The 16,685-nt window shown below is 40.8% G+C and overlaps 1 protein-coding gene across 1 annotated transcript in view; it reads left to right on the top strand.

Moving 5' to 3' along the window:
* kcnh8 (potassium voltage-gated channel, subfamily H (eag-related), member 8) overlaps positions 1 to 16,685 on the top strand; it is a 55,670-nt gene that overhangs the window by 17,989 nt on the left and 20,996 nt on the right. Inside the window, exons 3-7 of the mRNA XM_040021281.1 lie at positions 3,950 to 4,081; positions 6,876 to 7,003; positions 8,201 to 8,438; positions 8,539 to 8,696; positions 14,669 to 14,873. Coding sequence (XP_039877215.1) covers positions 3,950 to 4,081; positions 6,876 to 7,003; positions 8,201 to 8,438; positions 8,539 to 8,696; positions 14,669 to 14,873 — 861 coding nt within the window. The remainder of the gene's footprint in view (positions 1 to 3,949; positions 4,082 to 6,875; positions 7,004 to 8,200; positions 8,439 to 8,538; positions 8,697 to 14,668; positions 14,874 to 16,685) is intronic.

Below are 16,685 nucleotides of genomic sequence, written 5' to 3'. Positions count from 1 at the left end.
ATTAGATACTGCACCATGGGGTACTTTGTCTTTCAGATTTCCACGAATGGATGGCAGTTGTGTGTGGCTATTTCTGAGGAAGGTCAATTTAAACTGGCGTAGATGGGCCAGTCGATAGATGAAGCAATGGCAGAAGGCATGGATGTATTACTTCTTTTATTGAGCCATTCTCATTAAATGGTGATTAAACAAAGCCACCAGTCGGGAATGTCCTACAGTTATTATTTAATTCTGAGACATATTAAACTTTAATAGCTGTCTGCTAGTGACTCCTTAACCCCGTCTCCTTCAATTAAACTGAGACCAGAAACTAGCTGTGGTGCAGTATGGTTCGGTGTGTGATTCGCTGATTAGCAAGCCGGCCAATGAACAAAATGGAGTCAAAATAATGAGATCGTCAGGGCGCCAGCAGATACACACTTGCTGTGATACAAGCTGAGATGGTGCTATGTACCCCTGCATTTAAGAGTTTTTGTTATTTCTTATTGTTTGTTTGTTTGTTTGTTTGTTTTTTAAACAGATCCAGTTGTGAATCTACAAAATAATTAGAAAAACACGTTTCCACCCAGCCAGCCAAATGTTGTATTTTTTAGTGAATACCTCAGCAGTTCCTCTGTCACAATCCAGGAGGAAAGTTATTCATTTTATCAGTTTGGTGTCTCTCTTTCACTTCACATTAGGGCTCATTCGTGAGTTTCCAACTGAGCCTTCAACATGACACATTTGATAAAGTCTGTGGAAACAAAAGAAATCTGTTCTTGTGCAACTGGGCAAAGTCTCTTCCTTGATAATCTGACTGGATTGCTTTATTTTTCACTTTCGGTTGTGGAGATTTCTGTTTTGTTTTGTCCGAACAGATCAGTGGTGAACAATGAACCTGCCTCGACATTATTTTCTGTTGGCACTGAGATGGAGCCTGCAACAGCTGCTAGAACCGCAAGTTCCAGCAGCTGTTAATGTTTTTAAATCGATCAAATGAGCTTGTCACTTTACGAGCTGTTGTTTCTAAACATTGATTCAAACAAACAGTGTTGGTTCAATGTCTCTAAAGCTGCCATCAATTTACACAGCACTGGGCTCAGCCAGTCTATACTGTAGATGAGGTTACAGCTGAGAGGACCATCATATTACTTTCAATTCAATTCAGTTCCATTTTTTTACAGTGCCAATTCATGACAACTCCTCAAGACACTTTATATTGAAAGATAAAGACCCAACAATAGTAGAAAGAAATGGTACGGCTCTGTGAGCAAGGACTTGGTGACAGTGGGAAGGAAAAACTCATTTTTAACAGGAAGAAACCGCGAGCAGAACCAGACTCCACCAACACTGGTTGGGTGTGAGAGTAAAGACAGAAAAATATTATAAATAACCAAATTATTGGATGCTAAATCATTATTTTCCATCTTGGTTTTACCGCACACATTTCTTCATCTCCAGAAGAGTAAAAGTCAGCAGTAGAAGTCCAACTTCTCCTTTGACTGATGTTGTTCTACCTACATGTTCTGTCACATCTCGAGTCCTGCCCAGAAGGTTATTGTAGTTGGTTAAAAGTAAACTAAAGACTAAAACGAGGTTTGAAAAAAGATTTTAATTAACCAAAAAGAGCTTTTTTTTCTACTTGCTTCCACTAGCTTCCACTTAGGATATGAGTGGAATATTCACCAGTGATGCTCCACCAGTCACAAAAATCTTAAAAACCTGGACAGCTGCAGGAGCCCAAAAGGATATCGACTCGAAACTCACAACATTTATCAAATTCACATCAAAATCAATTAGGCAATACACAGCAGAATCAACCACAGAGGAGATTCTAAAGGCTTCCCGTGTAGATGGGTTGCTAATATAAAAGTCCAATTAGTATCTAGTCATGGGGTAATTGATGTTCCTGCACCCGTGCGTTTGGCAATAAGTAGAACTCAGGTGTGACTGCCTTACTACCTGCTTTGTTTTTTTTTCACTGCTGTTTATAATAAAGTTTGCATGCACATGCAACATATTTACTGCACTTTAGTGCACGCCTAATAGAGGATGTTCAAAACACACAAATCTGTCTGATATTGCAGAGGACTTAGAAATTGAGAGATCTGCAAACACCATTGTGTGAACTGATCAAAAGCTGTTTGTGATTACGCTGTTTTGACAGCAGCTGTGAAGATGATTTGCCATGCTGCATGCTCTCTCAAAACGAGTAAAACAGAGATGGTGATTCGTGCACATGTCAGATTTTTTAGCATGTTTGCATGTGTTTATTTTTGATTGGCTTTTAAAGCAAATTCAGCAGGTCGTGCAGGGTATACACAGCTTTGCTAATAGCATCACAGATGTGATTTTCTACCCGCATCTTTGTTGTCTTTGCCACCATCTCCTTTTCTTTTCACTCAGCCCTTTTGTTACATTTCATCTCTCTCTCTTTCTCTCATGGCAATGCCATTTGTTTCAGTCCCGGTCTTATTACCATCTCCACATTGTTCTTTTGGCACCGCTTTTTCTATGTCTCTGTTCCTTATCTTGCTGCTTCCTCCCCTGCCTCAGCCTTTTTGTGTTGCCTCATCCCTCTCGTTTTCGTCTGTCACAGCAGCGTCCCGAAAGTAAACGCGGCTGATTGACTCAGTTTGTCCTCCGTCTGTCTGCCTGAGAAAAGCCAACGCTGCATGATCGCAATCAAGAAGGCTCTTTCTCTCACTGTGTACTTGATAGTGCTGCCTTGTCTTGCAGGCAGACAGATATTCGCACGTACACACGGGGAGACGAAAAATACTGCGATTTAGTTATCATGAGGCGAGGGGGATTTAGTGAGTGGGAGAGATGGGAGGGAACTCCATGGGAAATCCCTCTTGATCAACAACTCATTTCTAATTACTGAGCAGAAAAGGAGTAAAGGTAGAGCAAAGATCTCTACTGTCACAGTGACATTGTGTGCTAAAAAAAGACGAATCCTTTTAAAGAACTAAAATGTTCACCTACCTACCTAGATTAGGTTTATTTAAATATTGTCATTATTTACTGCCAGCCATGCACAATCCCCCGGCTTGATGTGGATTAGGTATAATTTGATGTGATTAAATAATTAACATAAAGAAGACTTCCAGACGGTCCTTAAGGAACACAAACTCGCTTTTAGATACAGCCCTGACTTGATCACTTTTTAAGCTGATGGAGTAAACTCATAAGCAGACAGCTGCACATATGCAGATCCAGAGGACACGAAACACGATTTATTTTCATTTCAAATTTTCAGTCCATCCAAGCCCAATATTTGCTCTTCTTCTCAATCTGCTGTAGTCTCATCAAAATTCTGTGAAAAACATCTGTCCTTTAGCTACTGAATGCTCCACTGTGCTCACTAGCATGCTCCTAATTGTTTGCTGTTCGGTGCTCGGCAGGCAGCGTACAGTGGCTTTTAATGAGAGCTGTAAAAACAGTCCCAAAGTTTTGATCTGTGGAACCAAAACAATGAACTAAAAAGAAACGTTCCACAAAGTTGAGGCAGACGGCAGGCTGGAGATAATTCCACAGTATGCATTTTGTTAACTTTTTGGCTCATCTACAGTACATACAAAATGATACAATGTGGTCTACTTGTATTTTCTGGATGCACAAATCTGTCTCCTATGACACTTTCCCTTGGTAAATCAATCGTTTAACAAGTGCACAATAACCACAACGAGCACACTCATTCTGATCAGAAACACTGCCCACAATACTGACCTGTAGTCTCTTTGACAAGGAATCTATTTAGCAGGAGATGAGACCTCAGAGATGGGTTCATCTCTTGCTGTGCCTGGAGAAAAGTGGCTTCATCTATTGAAAGTCTCTGCTTCCCCCGAGGGGCATCCAGCTGTAGACAGGCTCACTAATAAGTCTAAATCTTTGGAACTGTTGCTTTTGCATAAACACACCGGTATACGCACAAACTGTAAATCTTGTGTGTGTTTTCCCCTTTCAGCTGTGTTGTTCTGGTGCCTGCTGGACATCGTGCCAATTAAGAACGAAAAAGGCGACGTGGTGCTCTTTCTGGCTTCATTTAAGGACATCACTGACACTAAAGTCAAAGCCATCCAAGAAGACAAGAGGGAAGGTCTGTATGTGCATTTATGTACAGGAAGTTATGTCCTCTAAAGAGAGGTGACCAGAATCCCCAAATATTTAATCTTCATTTTGCATGTGGATTTTTATAATGTAAGCAGCCACAGCTTATCCATCGGATTCAATAGTTAAACTGGTGTTTCATGATGTAGACAAAAACAATCCCCTTAAGCTGTTGCATAAAATATGTGTTGAAGCTGAGTGTGTTTGATCTCTCCAACGGAAAGTAGTAAGGTCCCCTTATACTGTTATTCATCTTTCTTTACTGCATACTGTACAAGTTAGGTTTGTGGGGCAAAAGGTTGTAGTGCAAACTAAAGACCAAGAGTTAATATAACATCCATCCATCCATTCAATTCAGCGTCAGGGAGCTGGAGCCTATCCCAGCGGTCAAATTATAATTGCAAGTTTACCACAGAGAACGCACACAAGCATGAGGAAGAACATACGAACCCTAAAAAGGTCCCAGATGTCCAGTGGATTCAAATACAAGACCTTGCTGTGAGGCAACAGTGCTAACCACTGTATCAGTCCCTGTCTTTAAATAAATTATGTATAAAGCCTTTACTTGCGTTTCAAGACAATAGATCGGTTTTTGTTTTTATTTTTTTAATCTAAAACCAGTATTTATTCAGGTGCTTTGGTCAGGATTAGCATGTTCTGCTTGATAGGGAATTTAAAAATGAACTTCAATCAATGTTTCCAGCTTTTGTGATTTTCATCAATACAAAAAGAAGCTAAGCTAAAGCCAGAGTCAATGTGTGTGAATGTATGTGCTTGTGAAGTAAGCAAACTCACGTTTCTCATCTCAGACCTTCCTCTTCTGGATTTGCCTAATTACTCTGTAAATAAGGCGGAACTGGAAGCAGAAAGCAAAGTTATTTTTGCCCATATAATGAAATGCTTTTCATAGAAAAGGAAAGAGGCTGATGCTGCATGCCTCTGACACAGACAAACAGCACAGTATAATGGGTTTGAGACCCACTATTAATCATGTGTGTCTTCCTGTGAACTAAGGTAAATGGTAAATGGACTGGTTCTTCTTACATAGTGCTTTTCTACTAGACCTGAGCACTCAAAGTGCTTTATAAAAATTGTCTGATTCACCCATTCATATAAGCACTTTTTTCTATGGTTAATTGCTCTCCAACAGTCACACCCATTCACACTCCCATGGATGATTTGGAGAGCAACTTAGGCCATCTAGTATTTTTACCAAAGGATATTTGGCATGCAGACTGGATCGAACCACCGATCTTCCGTTTAGTGATGACCTGAACTTTATGCTTTAACCAAAAACCCAAACAGCCACTACATAAAGACAGGACACAACATAGAAGAGCGAGCTCGACAGGACAACACTGTACAAGTGCACCTAAAGGGTAAAGGTCACTCTTCTTTCTTCCGTTCACAAGCACCTTACCCCCCACACAAATCATGTGTCAAGTAACCTCATTAGGTTAGATGATTGGGTGGGGCAAGGTCTGACAGTGGTTTCACCCAAAACCTCCGGTGGTAATGACCCACACCTTTTTTCACACCTTATTTCATGATTAATATTGGTCAACAACCACTTCCCGAGGGACAACTCACTAAAACTCACGTTTAAATACGTGGGACTCTCCACCTTTTGCTTTTAGAGCTGAAGAAGCCTCTTGAATGAGAGGTGAAGAGACTTCAAAAACTTTCAAGCTCTTAAGACGAGACTCTTGTGTATCTTTTCAATCTCCTGTCATTCCTTTGTTTGTTCTCTTCTTTTATAACATTTTCACCTTTGGCAAAACCGCTTCTCACCTCTACTTGACTTTTTGCATCCTTGAGTACTTTTTTCACAACTGCATCCCTCCATGAGTTTTTCATCTATTCCATCTGATTTTACAATCTGTCCACGGCTTCCCCTACTTATGCACAACATCCGCCCCTCCCTACCTGTGTGCCCCCTCTACCCACACAAGAATGGCTTTAAAAGTGGAGGGAAATTCATTAGATCTAAAAATAAGCATGTCTCTGCCTCTGTGCTCCTGCCGTGTCGCGTCCCCCAAGGCTGCACCGTGTTATGGATGAGCCCTGTCTTTTCTCTTTGTCTGTGGTCCACACGCGCACACACCCACAACACACACCAGAGAACTCATATACTTTCCAAAGGACACTCAGAAGCAGTTATCACTTCTATTCTGCAGCTTTGTTATCGTTGTTATCCCCTTTCAAGCCAATCTAGCCTTAGTCCTTTCCTGTGGGTGCGCAGCGTTGAGAATGAGGCCCAGAACCCAGCAGCAATAAAGTGCCTTCTCCCATTACCCAACTCCTCAGTCTGAACACATCACTCCTGCACTATCCTGCACTATCTACTTTATCTGCTACACACAGTCCCACACCAGTAGCAATTTACCACAGAAAATATACCTTACTGAACTGCCTCTTTGCCCCAGTGGCGACTTATCAAAGCTGAAAATTGCACTGTTTTGTTCGAGATGGTACTTACACAATAAGACATTATCAGTCAACGGGTTTGTCCAGTACAGAGGATGAAAGCATAATAAATGTTTTTTGACCAAACAAAGGCCAAAGGACTGTAAATATCATTCACTATCTTTGCATTTCTGATCAAATAACACAGTTTGCTTAGAAATGAATTATTCCCACTGCTGCATATTCATGTTTTCCTGTTCAAGGCAGAATATTATGTATTTCATCAAGTATAATGGCTGGTTCAGTCATCAGTTAACCTTGGGGGGTAAAGTGTTGTAGATCGGTGTGTACTAATTTTTCCCTGTGTGCATTTCCAGAGCGACGGCGCGGCAGGGTGAAAACAGGCTCTCCTTTCAGCTCGGCTCGTCTGCGGAGCAGTACCGTACTTTACCACATCTCTGGGCACCTACACAGCAGAGAGAAGAGCAAGATTAAACTCAACAAGGTATCATCATATCATCAGCCTCTTCAAACAATGGGACAGGATGCATCGTGATGAAGGATTCATTTAAAAAGTGGATGGGGACAGATTGTGCAATTTGGGAATTAAGAAGATAACTGCTGTTAGTGAAGCACAATGGACACACTCAAGGGCTAGGAGCAAACATCTCTCACAAACAGTGAATTTACAACAATATGAATAGTTTGAGTAATTTCATTCCTGCATTAATAATGTGATTATTTATTTAACAAAAAATCAAGTCAAATGCAAAAGCAGTGTGGTAAAAAAGAGGGTCTAATGTACTTGATTAACTGAATATTAGCAAGTGTGAGCACCTCTATGAAAGAAGAGGTTTTGGCAGTTTGTTGGTCTGCAGAATTCAGGTGTGTGTTACATAATGCCAAGAAGGAAAGTCATCAGCAATGATCTTAGAGAAATTGTTGCTGCCTATGAGGCCGTTTCTAAACCATCTGAAGTCCATCATTCTACATTGAAATAGATTCACAAGTAGAAAATATTCAAGACAATTGCCAGCATGATGTCCCATCAAATCCACCCCGAGGTCAGACTGTGCAATGCTCAGAGTAATTGCAAAAAGTCCAAGAGCTACATCTCAAACTCTACATGTTAAAGTTAAAGACAGTAGAATAGGAATAAGACAGAACAATGACAGAGAGCTGTCAGAAGAAACCCTCTTCTCACTAAACTGAACACTGCAGAAACAATGTGCTTTGGACAGATGAGACCAAAACAGAGATATTTGGCAATAATGTGCAACACCACACTCGGTGAAAGCCAAACTCATACCAACCTTTAGCACGCTGATGGGGGGTAAAGACTTAGAAATTCAGCTACAGGAGCTGGATACTTACGACACCATGAACCCTTCTGTATACCAAAATATTTCAGAGTCATGAATGAGGACATTAGCTGTCAAACAGCTAACGTTTGGCCCAAATTGGGACATGCAACAGGATGTTGAACAGAATTTCTGAAAAAGAAAATTATCAAAGTGCTACAATGGCCCAGTACATCAACCTGATTGAAAGATGGAACATTATGAGAGCTGTGCATTAATAAATGCTGTCAAACCTTCATGACCTGAATAATTAAAAGAAGGCGTGCTTTCTTTTTTGCTTGACTGTAGGTGGAAATAGGTGGATAAACTGGCTTTTTTCCCCCTTATCTTGTCCCATCCAGAATGTGTTTGGCGACCTACCTGCTCTGCCCGAGTATAAAGTAGCAGATGCCAAGAAGTCCAAATTCATCTTACTACACTACAGCACATTCAAAGCAGGATGGGACTGGCTGATTCTGCTCGCCACGTTCTACGTTGCCGTGACGGTGCCCTATAACGTGTGCTTCATCGGTAACGATGACGACCTGACCCGCAGCACAACCGTCAGTGACATTGCCGTGGAGATATTGTTCATCATAGGTCGGTTGCTGTCTTAAAACTGTTTTATTGTCACTTGTAAATAATTGAGTCTTCATAATAACCACCAAGCCTGTGTGTGTCTTTTTTCTTCAACTGCCAGACATCGTTTTCAATTTTCGTACCACTTATGTCAGCAAGTCAGGCCAGGTGGTCTTCGACGCACGACAGATATGCATCCACTACCTGACCACGTGGTTTATCATCGACTTGGTGGCCGCGTTGCCCTTTGACCTGCTCTACGCCGTGAAAGTCAGTGTGGTGAGTAGCAACTGGCTCGATGCCTAACACCGCAACATAATTTGGTTTCCAGAGCTCTTTCAGTGTCTTTTTGGGATATTAATTACGTGCACTGAGCAAGCACTGACAAAACTATCACATCTGCATCATTAAAACTTTTTTTTCTGTTGCTTTAGTAAAATACATATCCCCCTAAAGAACAATTGAGAAGAGGAAGAAACAGAGATCTGGAGCAATTAGGTAGACTGTGTTGTCTTGTCCCCGGTTGAATGATGTCACTGAGTCGAAGCATTGCACTTTAGGGAGCTTTTGATTGGTTGCTTATAGAACTTTTCGTTCTCTGGTCTCTAATTTAGAGAATGGGATGCTTTGACTGTGCTGTATATCACTGTTTGCTCACTCAGCTGCTGTAGAGTGGATCAAAAGCTCAATACGGAGTACTGGATGGATGCACACAAGCATCCAGTCTCAAATAGGTGCGTGTTTGACTAAATGCTCAGAACAGAACAGGTATTAAAGAGCAGGAAGAAAGTGTACAGATCTGTGTTATGAAAGGAGACGGTTAATAGAAGAATTCGGCCGCTGTTTGAAAAAAATCAGCAAAATGAAAAAAAAAAATTACTTTCAAGGTAAGGAGGGAGGGAAAGGATGCGAGTAGTAAAAGGCTGCTGCAGGCAGTGGTACCGGTTTGATACAAGACTCTATTAATGGAAATACCACATGCTCAGTAGGCCAGGATTTGTGTGTAGGGGTACCAGGCCATGAGTTCCTCCATTTCCCCGCTGGGATCAGCAGGAATGGCTAGTAATTGAGGAACGTTCTGCGTGAAGTCTCCTCTAAGGACGGGAGCATTCATGCTGATGTCCCTTTTGAGAACAGAAGCCATCTTTCACCTAAATGAGCCATGGGGCCTCAGCGGTGTTCCTCTCTTTTGTTTCCCTGTTGTTTTTGTCATATGTCTCAGTCATTTCTGTTTTTAGTGCGTTTCGCATTCTATCTTGTGACTTTTCTGTTGTTTTGTGTCACTTGCACTTTCTTGCTCTTTTTCATAGTCTCTATAATGCTCTCATTTTCCATGATCATTGCTCTGTGTATTATAAAATGCAGATAATATTTGTACATATTTCACAAGTTTAGGAAACAGAAGGGGACAGAGGGAAAAGTATAGAATAAAGCAAAAGCAAGTCTATGATTCTGGGTGCTGTAATTTGTATGTATATATTGGGTGTCTATACACTGGTTATCGCTGAAAGTGTATATATGAAAAGGTTTCTGTGCATCATTTTGTTACCTGCAGATTGTCACAAAAACACATAATTTTACCCAAATTTTATAGCTGAATGCACAAAAAATGCAAAACATAACAGAGTTGGCAGACATAAAATATTATTTTTGCACCAACAAAGTGATTCCCAAAGAAATATGAGCTTAAAACTGGAAGCGTATCTCGATATTGTCTGGAGTAAGTCATTAAAGCAGACTGATCAAAAAACAAAAATAAAAATAACGATAAACAGTATTTGAAAGTTGTTTTCTTAAGGAAAAGGGGAAAATTCCAGCAAAGACCTGACACAGGAACTAAGAGATGCATGTGGTTCTTCAGCTGATCCAGCTACTGTTCACTGAAGCTTCATGAGAAATTGTGTCAGTGAAAGGGTGGCTGTCAGGAAGCCATTTTTAATGAAGGGAAACAGGTATGGTATTCAAAATTAAATTAAGAACAGGTCTGAAAATTAGTGGTAACAGAAGTGATGAATCCAATTTTGAAATGTTTGGTTCAAAAAGTCAGTATGAACAGATGAGGTCAGGAGAGATGTATAACAGCAAGTGTCTACAGCCATCTGTAAAACATGGTGGAGGCTCTGTCATGGGTTTGGGCTGCATTTCAATCAGCAGTGTTGGAGAGCTTATCAACACTGATGAAATTATGAACACAGAAAAGTACCAGCACATTTTGATCCTCTACACAGAGTTTCATTGGGAGCAGCTTCATTTTTCAGCATGACTGATTTTTGATATATATAGATTATATTATCATTTATGCTTGCACTTGTTTCACTGCATCGCACCTATTTTGCATTTTCCTACAAAATTAAAAAGATATGAGGGGTGGCTCAAGGCTTTAGCACAATGCTGTACTCTTACTGTGAGGGAATAAAGGAACAGAAGAAATATGTAATTAAATAATATAAAAAAACACTGTTTATATGAACATTTCTACAAGCAAGCTCCAGGCAGGTTACCAATACTCACCAATTAGTCCTTTTCCTTGGATATATTCCTTTTTATTGGGTGTTTTCAATACTCTTCCCTTTTTCTCCGTACTTTGGACCAGACCTCTATTTATCATCTCCAGTTGGTCCAAAATGCAGCTGTTCATCTGCTGACTAGTTCAAAACAGAAGGAGCGTATAACCCCAGAGTTGGCCTCTCTACACTGGCTTCCTGTTGCTTACAGGATCCAATTTAAAACGTTACTCTTTCAGAGCCTTCTCTGTGACGGGTCCCAGACTCTGGACTAGTCTGCCTCTAAATATTAGATCTGCACAAACACTCGAACATTTTAAATCTTTACCGAAAACACATTTTTATCCACTGGCTTTTAGCACATGTTGGCCCGAACATTTTTTGTTTTAACAGCCCCATTAACATCATTGTTGTGCATTTTACTTATTTTAGTTGCCTTTTAGTTTACAAAGCACTTTGTCCAGCATGAGCTGTTGTAAATGTGCTTTATAAATAAACTTGACCTTGACCTTGAAATTTTGTGTGCATTTCCATGCACAACTGTACATTTTAGTTCCCACAGAAATTTTGGTTTTATCTGCATGACTGAACTATTTTTTCAAGAAAATAACACAGGAAGTCCAAAAACTTGTCCTGAGCGGAAATTTGAATAGCATTTCTTCACTTGAAAATGTTTACCACCAATGTACATTTCATTCACTTCTTACTTCTTTCTTAAATGAAAAGTGTGCTGAGCTTATCTGGCTTTTTACTGATATGAAACAGAAACCTCCACTTGATTTAGCTGCTGTGAGTAGGTCTCCTGGGTCTGCATGGCTGGATGCCCTGTTGGCATTAGAGAACAATGTTATTCATGCTTATTGGGCCGATACCGTGGCATTAATAAAATAAATAAATAAATAAATAAACATGACTGGCCATGCTGTTGTGATAGGCGTGCAGGGCTAAAGGCGTGGCTACAGGGGGAGAAATAATGAGCATTTCTGCAACCTTATGGTCTCACGCGCACAAAAAGCAGAAGTAAGCAATCAGGCTGCAAAGCATATATATTTCACACCTGATAAGCAGAGGAAATGAAAATGTGAATGGCAGGGGTGAGATGGAAGTGACAGGAGGAAAAGTTAAAGGAAAAAGTAGCAGGTGGTGCACATATGCATTGCTGGCTACATTATATTGCTTACCACTCATGGCGCTGGAGAGAACGGGACGTGGCGCAGCCTGCTCGCTCCATAGGTGGGATGTGGGGTGGTGATAGATAGTGGAGGGGAGATGGTGCCTCTCCCCTGGGCTCAGTAGGAGGCTTCATTACGCCTCGTGCTGCACCAGCTCTCTATTTCTCACGGCGATAGGACAAGCTACCATAAAACTGGAGACATGTGCAGGAGAAGCTCTGATAAGGACAGTCCACATATCTCCTCCTCTTAGCTTTGTTCAAGCACTGTAATTCCCTCCTTTACCTCCTTGTCCCCTCACATGCACCCATGTACACACAAACAACCCTTGATATATTCTAGTTATTACTACATGAAATAGTTATACGGTGCCCTGCTGATAATCAGCACAGAGCCTGAGAAAATATCTGAGTCTGCACATCAAATGTAACCCAGGGGCCAGAGAAACAAATTGTCCCAAAGAAAAGACACTCTTTATTACATATGTTAAATAATGCATGTGCTGTGGACACAGATGTTGGACATCCATCCACACAGATTTTGTGTTGTTATGGTGTGGTTAGCTTTGCATACAATGTGTGGATTGTATGCAGCGGTGTGTCAGCACATGGTACTCTAATGGACCCTGGTTTAGCTTCTCTGTCTGCATAAGCTTAGCATTCAGAGATGTACCCTGACAACACCACACCACAGTCAATGCATTGCACATCTATGCAAGGTTAAAGTGACCGTCTAGACGTGAGACTGACCTATGCAATACTGAGAAATGTTTTATCTACAATTGGCAGTTTATGCTTTTTCTTTGACATTTTCCTTGAAGTCTTGATTGCGCTGACTAGTCAGCGACTTTTCTGGGTGCATGACAGAGGCTGTTTGTAGTGTGACAGACTGATTAATCTCACTGTACTAATCTGGCCACCTTTGATGGGCCCCATCTTCAATGCATAGGGTTCCTCACTCTGACTCTCTATAATTTCCCAGCCTCTACAGTTTTAAAGACAAACCCTCTGGGTCCGGTACCACATACTTTGGGGCTAGCTTTGCAATGTTTGCAATGTGATGTTTGTTATCTTGCCTTGAATGTTTAGTTGAGACATTAAACACTGTGCACAGAATATATAATGTTACCTGGGTCATGCAAGGCCTAACTAGCATGACCTCTTTGGTCCCAGTGTTCCTGCACACTATTTTTATCATTCTAATGTGTCACTCTTCCATTTGCTCGGTATAGAGGACCCTAAGGTGCTGCTGGAAGCACTTGCAGGAGACCATTTTTATCAGCAGTGTTGGTGATTTGGCCCCGTTATACACAGCTGATGGAGAATTCCTTTTCTTTAAGGAAGTTTATCTAATCATTGTGTTTTGTTTTCTCTTAGATGGCCTAAACTACTTCAGTGACTAATTGCTACTGCACAGAGAAATCCAAAACCAAGTCCTTTTTTTTTTTAAATATAGTGACGTGATCTTGAGATCTCCTGTTTTTCTTCTCCTTAAATTGATATGAACAGGATCATAATGCCTTTTAAGGACATTTCTTGATTGGAATATCACAGCTGAATGATTTATTGTATTTATTTATTTGTTTATTTTTGTGGAAGTGAAGATAACTGTCTGGATGCTTTGACTACACCCTATCTTTATATACAGTATTTTTTTGGCCTACTTTCCCACCCAATTTTCCCTGCTTCCTCTCCTCGCTACACAAATACACATGTAACATGTATCACATGTCCTCTTTGTCCTACATCTTTCTTAATAATACCTGGTGTGTACATCTCCTGTGGGGAAAGATGACAGCAAGTCCCAAATGATAGACTGTTCGCACAGTTTGCCTGAGGAGCAGGTGCAAGTCAGAGGAGGGCTCAGAAGACATGGGCCAAAATTTAATTGGTTACAGAATGAAGGAAAACAGAAAAGGCATAAAAAGTCCAGAGAAGCAAACTCGGCTGAAGGTGGGAATTTTAAGTTAAGACACAAAACCAACACACAGGCTGATTTCTCTTGCATTCAAGGTTATCAGCAAATCTTGATACAGATCACATTATAGAGTCAGAGAGCAACTGAGTAACTAATGCTTCTTTTTTCCTATAATTAGTGCTGCATGTGCACAAAAGTGCCTTAATCAAATATTATTAACATAGTCGGTGGCTATTATTTGATAAGCCTCCCATAAATATCATAGTGGGGAGCTTCTTAACACCAGTTGGCTGGTTAATTTGAGAAAACTGAAAATACATTTAATGTTTTAGTTCTTCGACACTTCTTTTTATATCTCTTGAGAAGAATTTGTTGGTTAGACTACTGTTAATAACTGACAATCATTTAAAGTTCATGCTGGCTTTGAAATTTAGTACAGAATGTCAGTTTTATGTGTTTTTTAAACTCTTTGATAATAAGAACCATTTTAAAGAAGATTCAATGTATCCTTGTCCATATAATTAAAAATACATCTGTCAATCCAAAATGTGAATTCCACTTCACTTTAATGTGAAAGTTCTTAACAGTAAAACTTGTATGTAACCAGTTACTTCATTATCTACAAATAGATTCACCTTGGTTTATTGTGTACCTACAGGTGTCAGTGGTGCACCTGTTGAAGACTGTGCGTTTAATTCGACTGCTGAGGCTGCTCCAAAAGATGGACCGCTACTCGCAGCACAGCACTGTGGTTCTGACCCTGCTGATGTCCATGTTTGCCCTTCTGGCTCACTGGATGGCCTGCATCTGGTACATCATCGGCAAGAAGGAAATGGAGGACAACACGAACAACTGGGATATTGGTCAGTGGCGGGGGAAATCTTAACCGCAAATCTTCAAACTCTTCTTCTTCTTTGAGCTGCTTCCTTTAGGGTTTGCCACAGTGGATCATCTGCTTCCTACCATCACTACCATCTTGTAAACCTTCTCTTTCACTCTTGCTGCTATCCTTCTGTCACGAATTCCTCCTGACACTCTTCACCCTCTCTACTCTGCCTGCACTCTCTTCTTCACCTCTCACGTGTACTGTCCGTTGTGTTGGATGGTTCACCCCATTTATTTTACCTCTGCTCCTTGCACCTTCACCTTTCCACTTGTTTCCCTCTCATTCACACACACGTAGTTCCTGTTTTTCATTCCTCTTCTCTCCAGAGGATACCTCCATATTTTTTATCCATCTGCTCCCTGCTCTCACTGCTGATCTCAGTGTCGTCACAACATCCTAGTCCAAGGAGACTCCTGCCTGACCTCATCTGTCCCCTTGCAAACAAGAAAAGGATCAGAGCAGATCACCAATGGAATCTCACTTCCATCTTAAAGCCATCTGTCATTCCTACCTCGACACTGTCTATCTGTCCTCATACATGTCCTGCACCACCCTAACATACTTCTCTGCCACTTCTGACTTCCTCTTGCAGTACCAGAGCTCCTCCTTTGGCGCCATATCATATGCTTTCTCTAGATTCACAAAGACACAGTGCCACTTTTTTCGACCTTTTCTATACTTCTCCATCAACAGTCTCACATAAAACATTGCATCTGTAGTGTTCTTCCTTCGAAGCGCCTTTGAAATCCTATGATGTCAAAACAAACAACGACTTGTAACCGAGACCTTTTTTTTCAGCATAGCACAGGTGCTACTGGGCACTTTGCCAGTATCAGTTGTAGCATCTTCAGGCGCTGTTGGTGCTTGGATTAGTAATGTAATACAATCTTCCCACCCCCTATCATTCGCAGGAAGACATTGAATGTGCTGATTCACCACAAATGTTGCTAGAATATCACAGAGAACCAGACAAAGAAAGAAAAAGATTTGTTGCTGTGTTTTGTACCAAAAATTAATTGAATTCATTATATTGTAGCCATGTGAAAATAAATAATTTAATAAGTCTCAGAGCTACCCACCACTGTGGTAAAAGTGTACATGTAATGTGATGTGTGCCTGCAGAGATTTGTTATCAACTTTGTTACAGGATGCTAATGGAAAACTGACTCCGGTGACATCAAATGCTGGGACAAAATGTGGGGCTAAAAAAACAGCCTCAGCTTCTGTTCTAGCTGAAGGAGTCATAATCTAGTTTTGTCAGACTCAGTATAAAAGAAACGTTGAGCTTCTATGGGCCAAAATCTGTGCAATAAACAGACTCATACAAAGGCTATAATAAAGCCTAGTATAATAAAAGACACAGACAGACAGACAGACTAGACTGTATCCCTAAAGGCCAAAAACATTAACTCGTTTAAAATTGGCCCTTTCAGCTTGACCTTCATGTTGACCTCTGGACTGTTTCCAGTGCCAGCTGCAATTGATAGATTGTTCTCCGGAGAGTCCTGTTCGGTGCACCTGCAAATTGTGCATCTATGCTGCATGTAGGGTCTACTCCACTGTGTCAGAACGGTTAGCCTTTAACTATTATTATGGAGAAGTGGACAAATTCAAAGAGAGTGAGATATACTTAATTGGATTTGTGGTGAGTAAAGATTGTGCTGTTCTGGCTCATGAATGTTCTCCCTGTGACAACACTGGACATTCCCAAAACTCAGCAACTTCAAAGTCATGTTCATTTTTATGCTTCACACCTGATGCACTACCTGCAGGCTCGCTGGCTGCAGGT

The sequence above is a fragment of the Simochromis diagramma genome, unplaced genomic scaffold (assembly GCF_900408965.1).
Source record: "Simochromis diagramma unplaced genomic scaffold, fSimDia1.1 OVJJ01000753.1, whole genome shotgun sequence".
Classification (NCBI taxonomy): domain Eukaryota; kingdom Metazoa; phylum Chordata; class Actinopteri; order Cichliformes; family Cichlidae; genus Simochromis; species Simochromis diagramma.
This window is presented reverse-complemented; position numbering and strand designations above follow the sequence as displayed.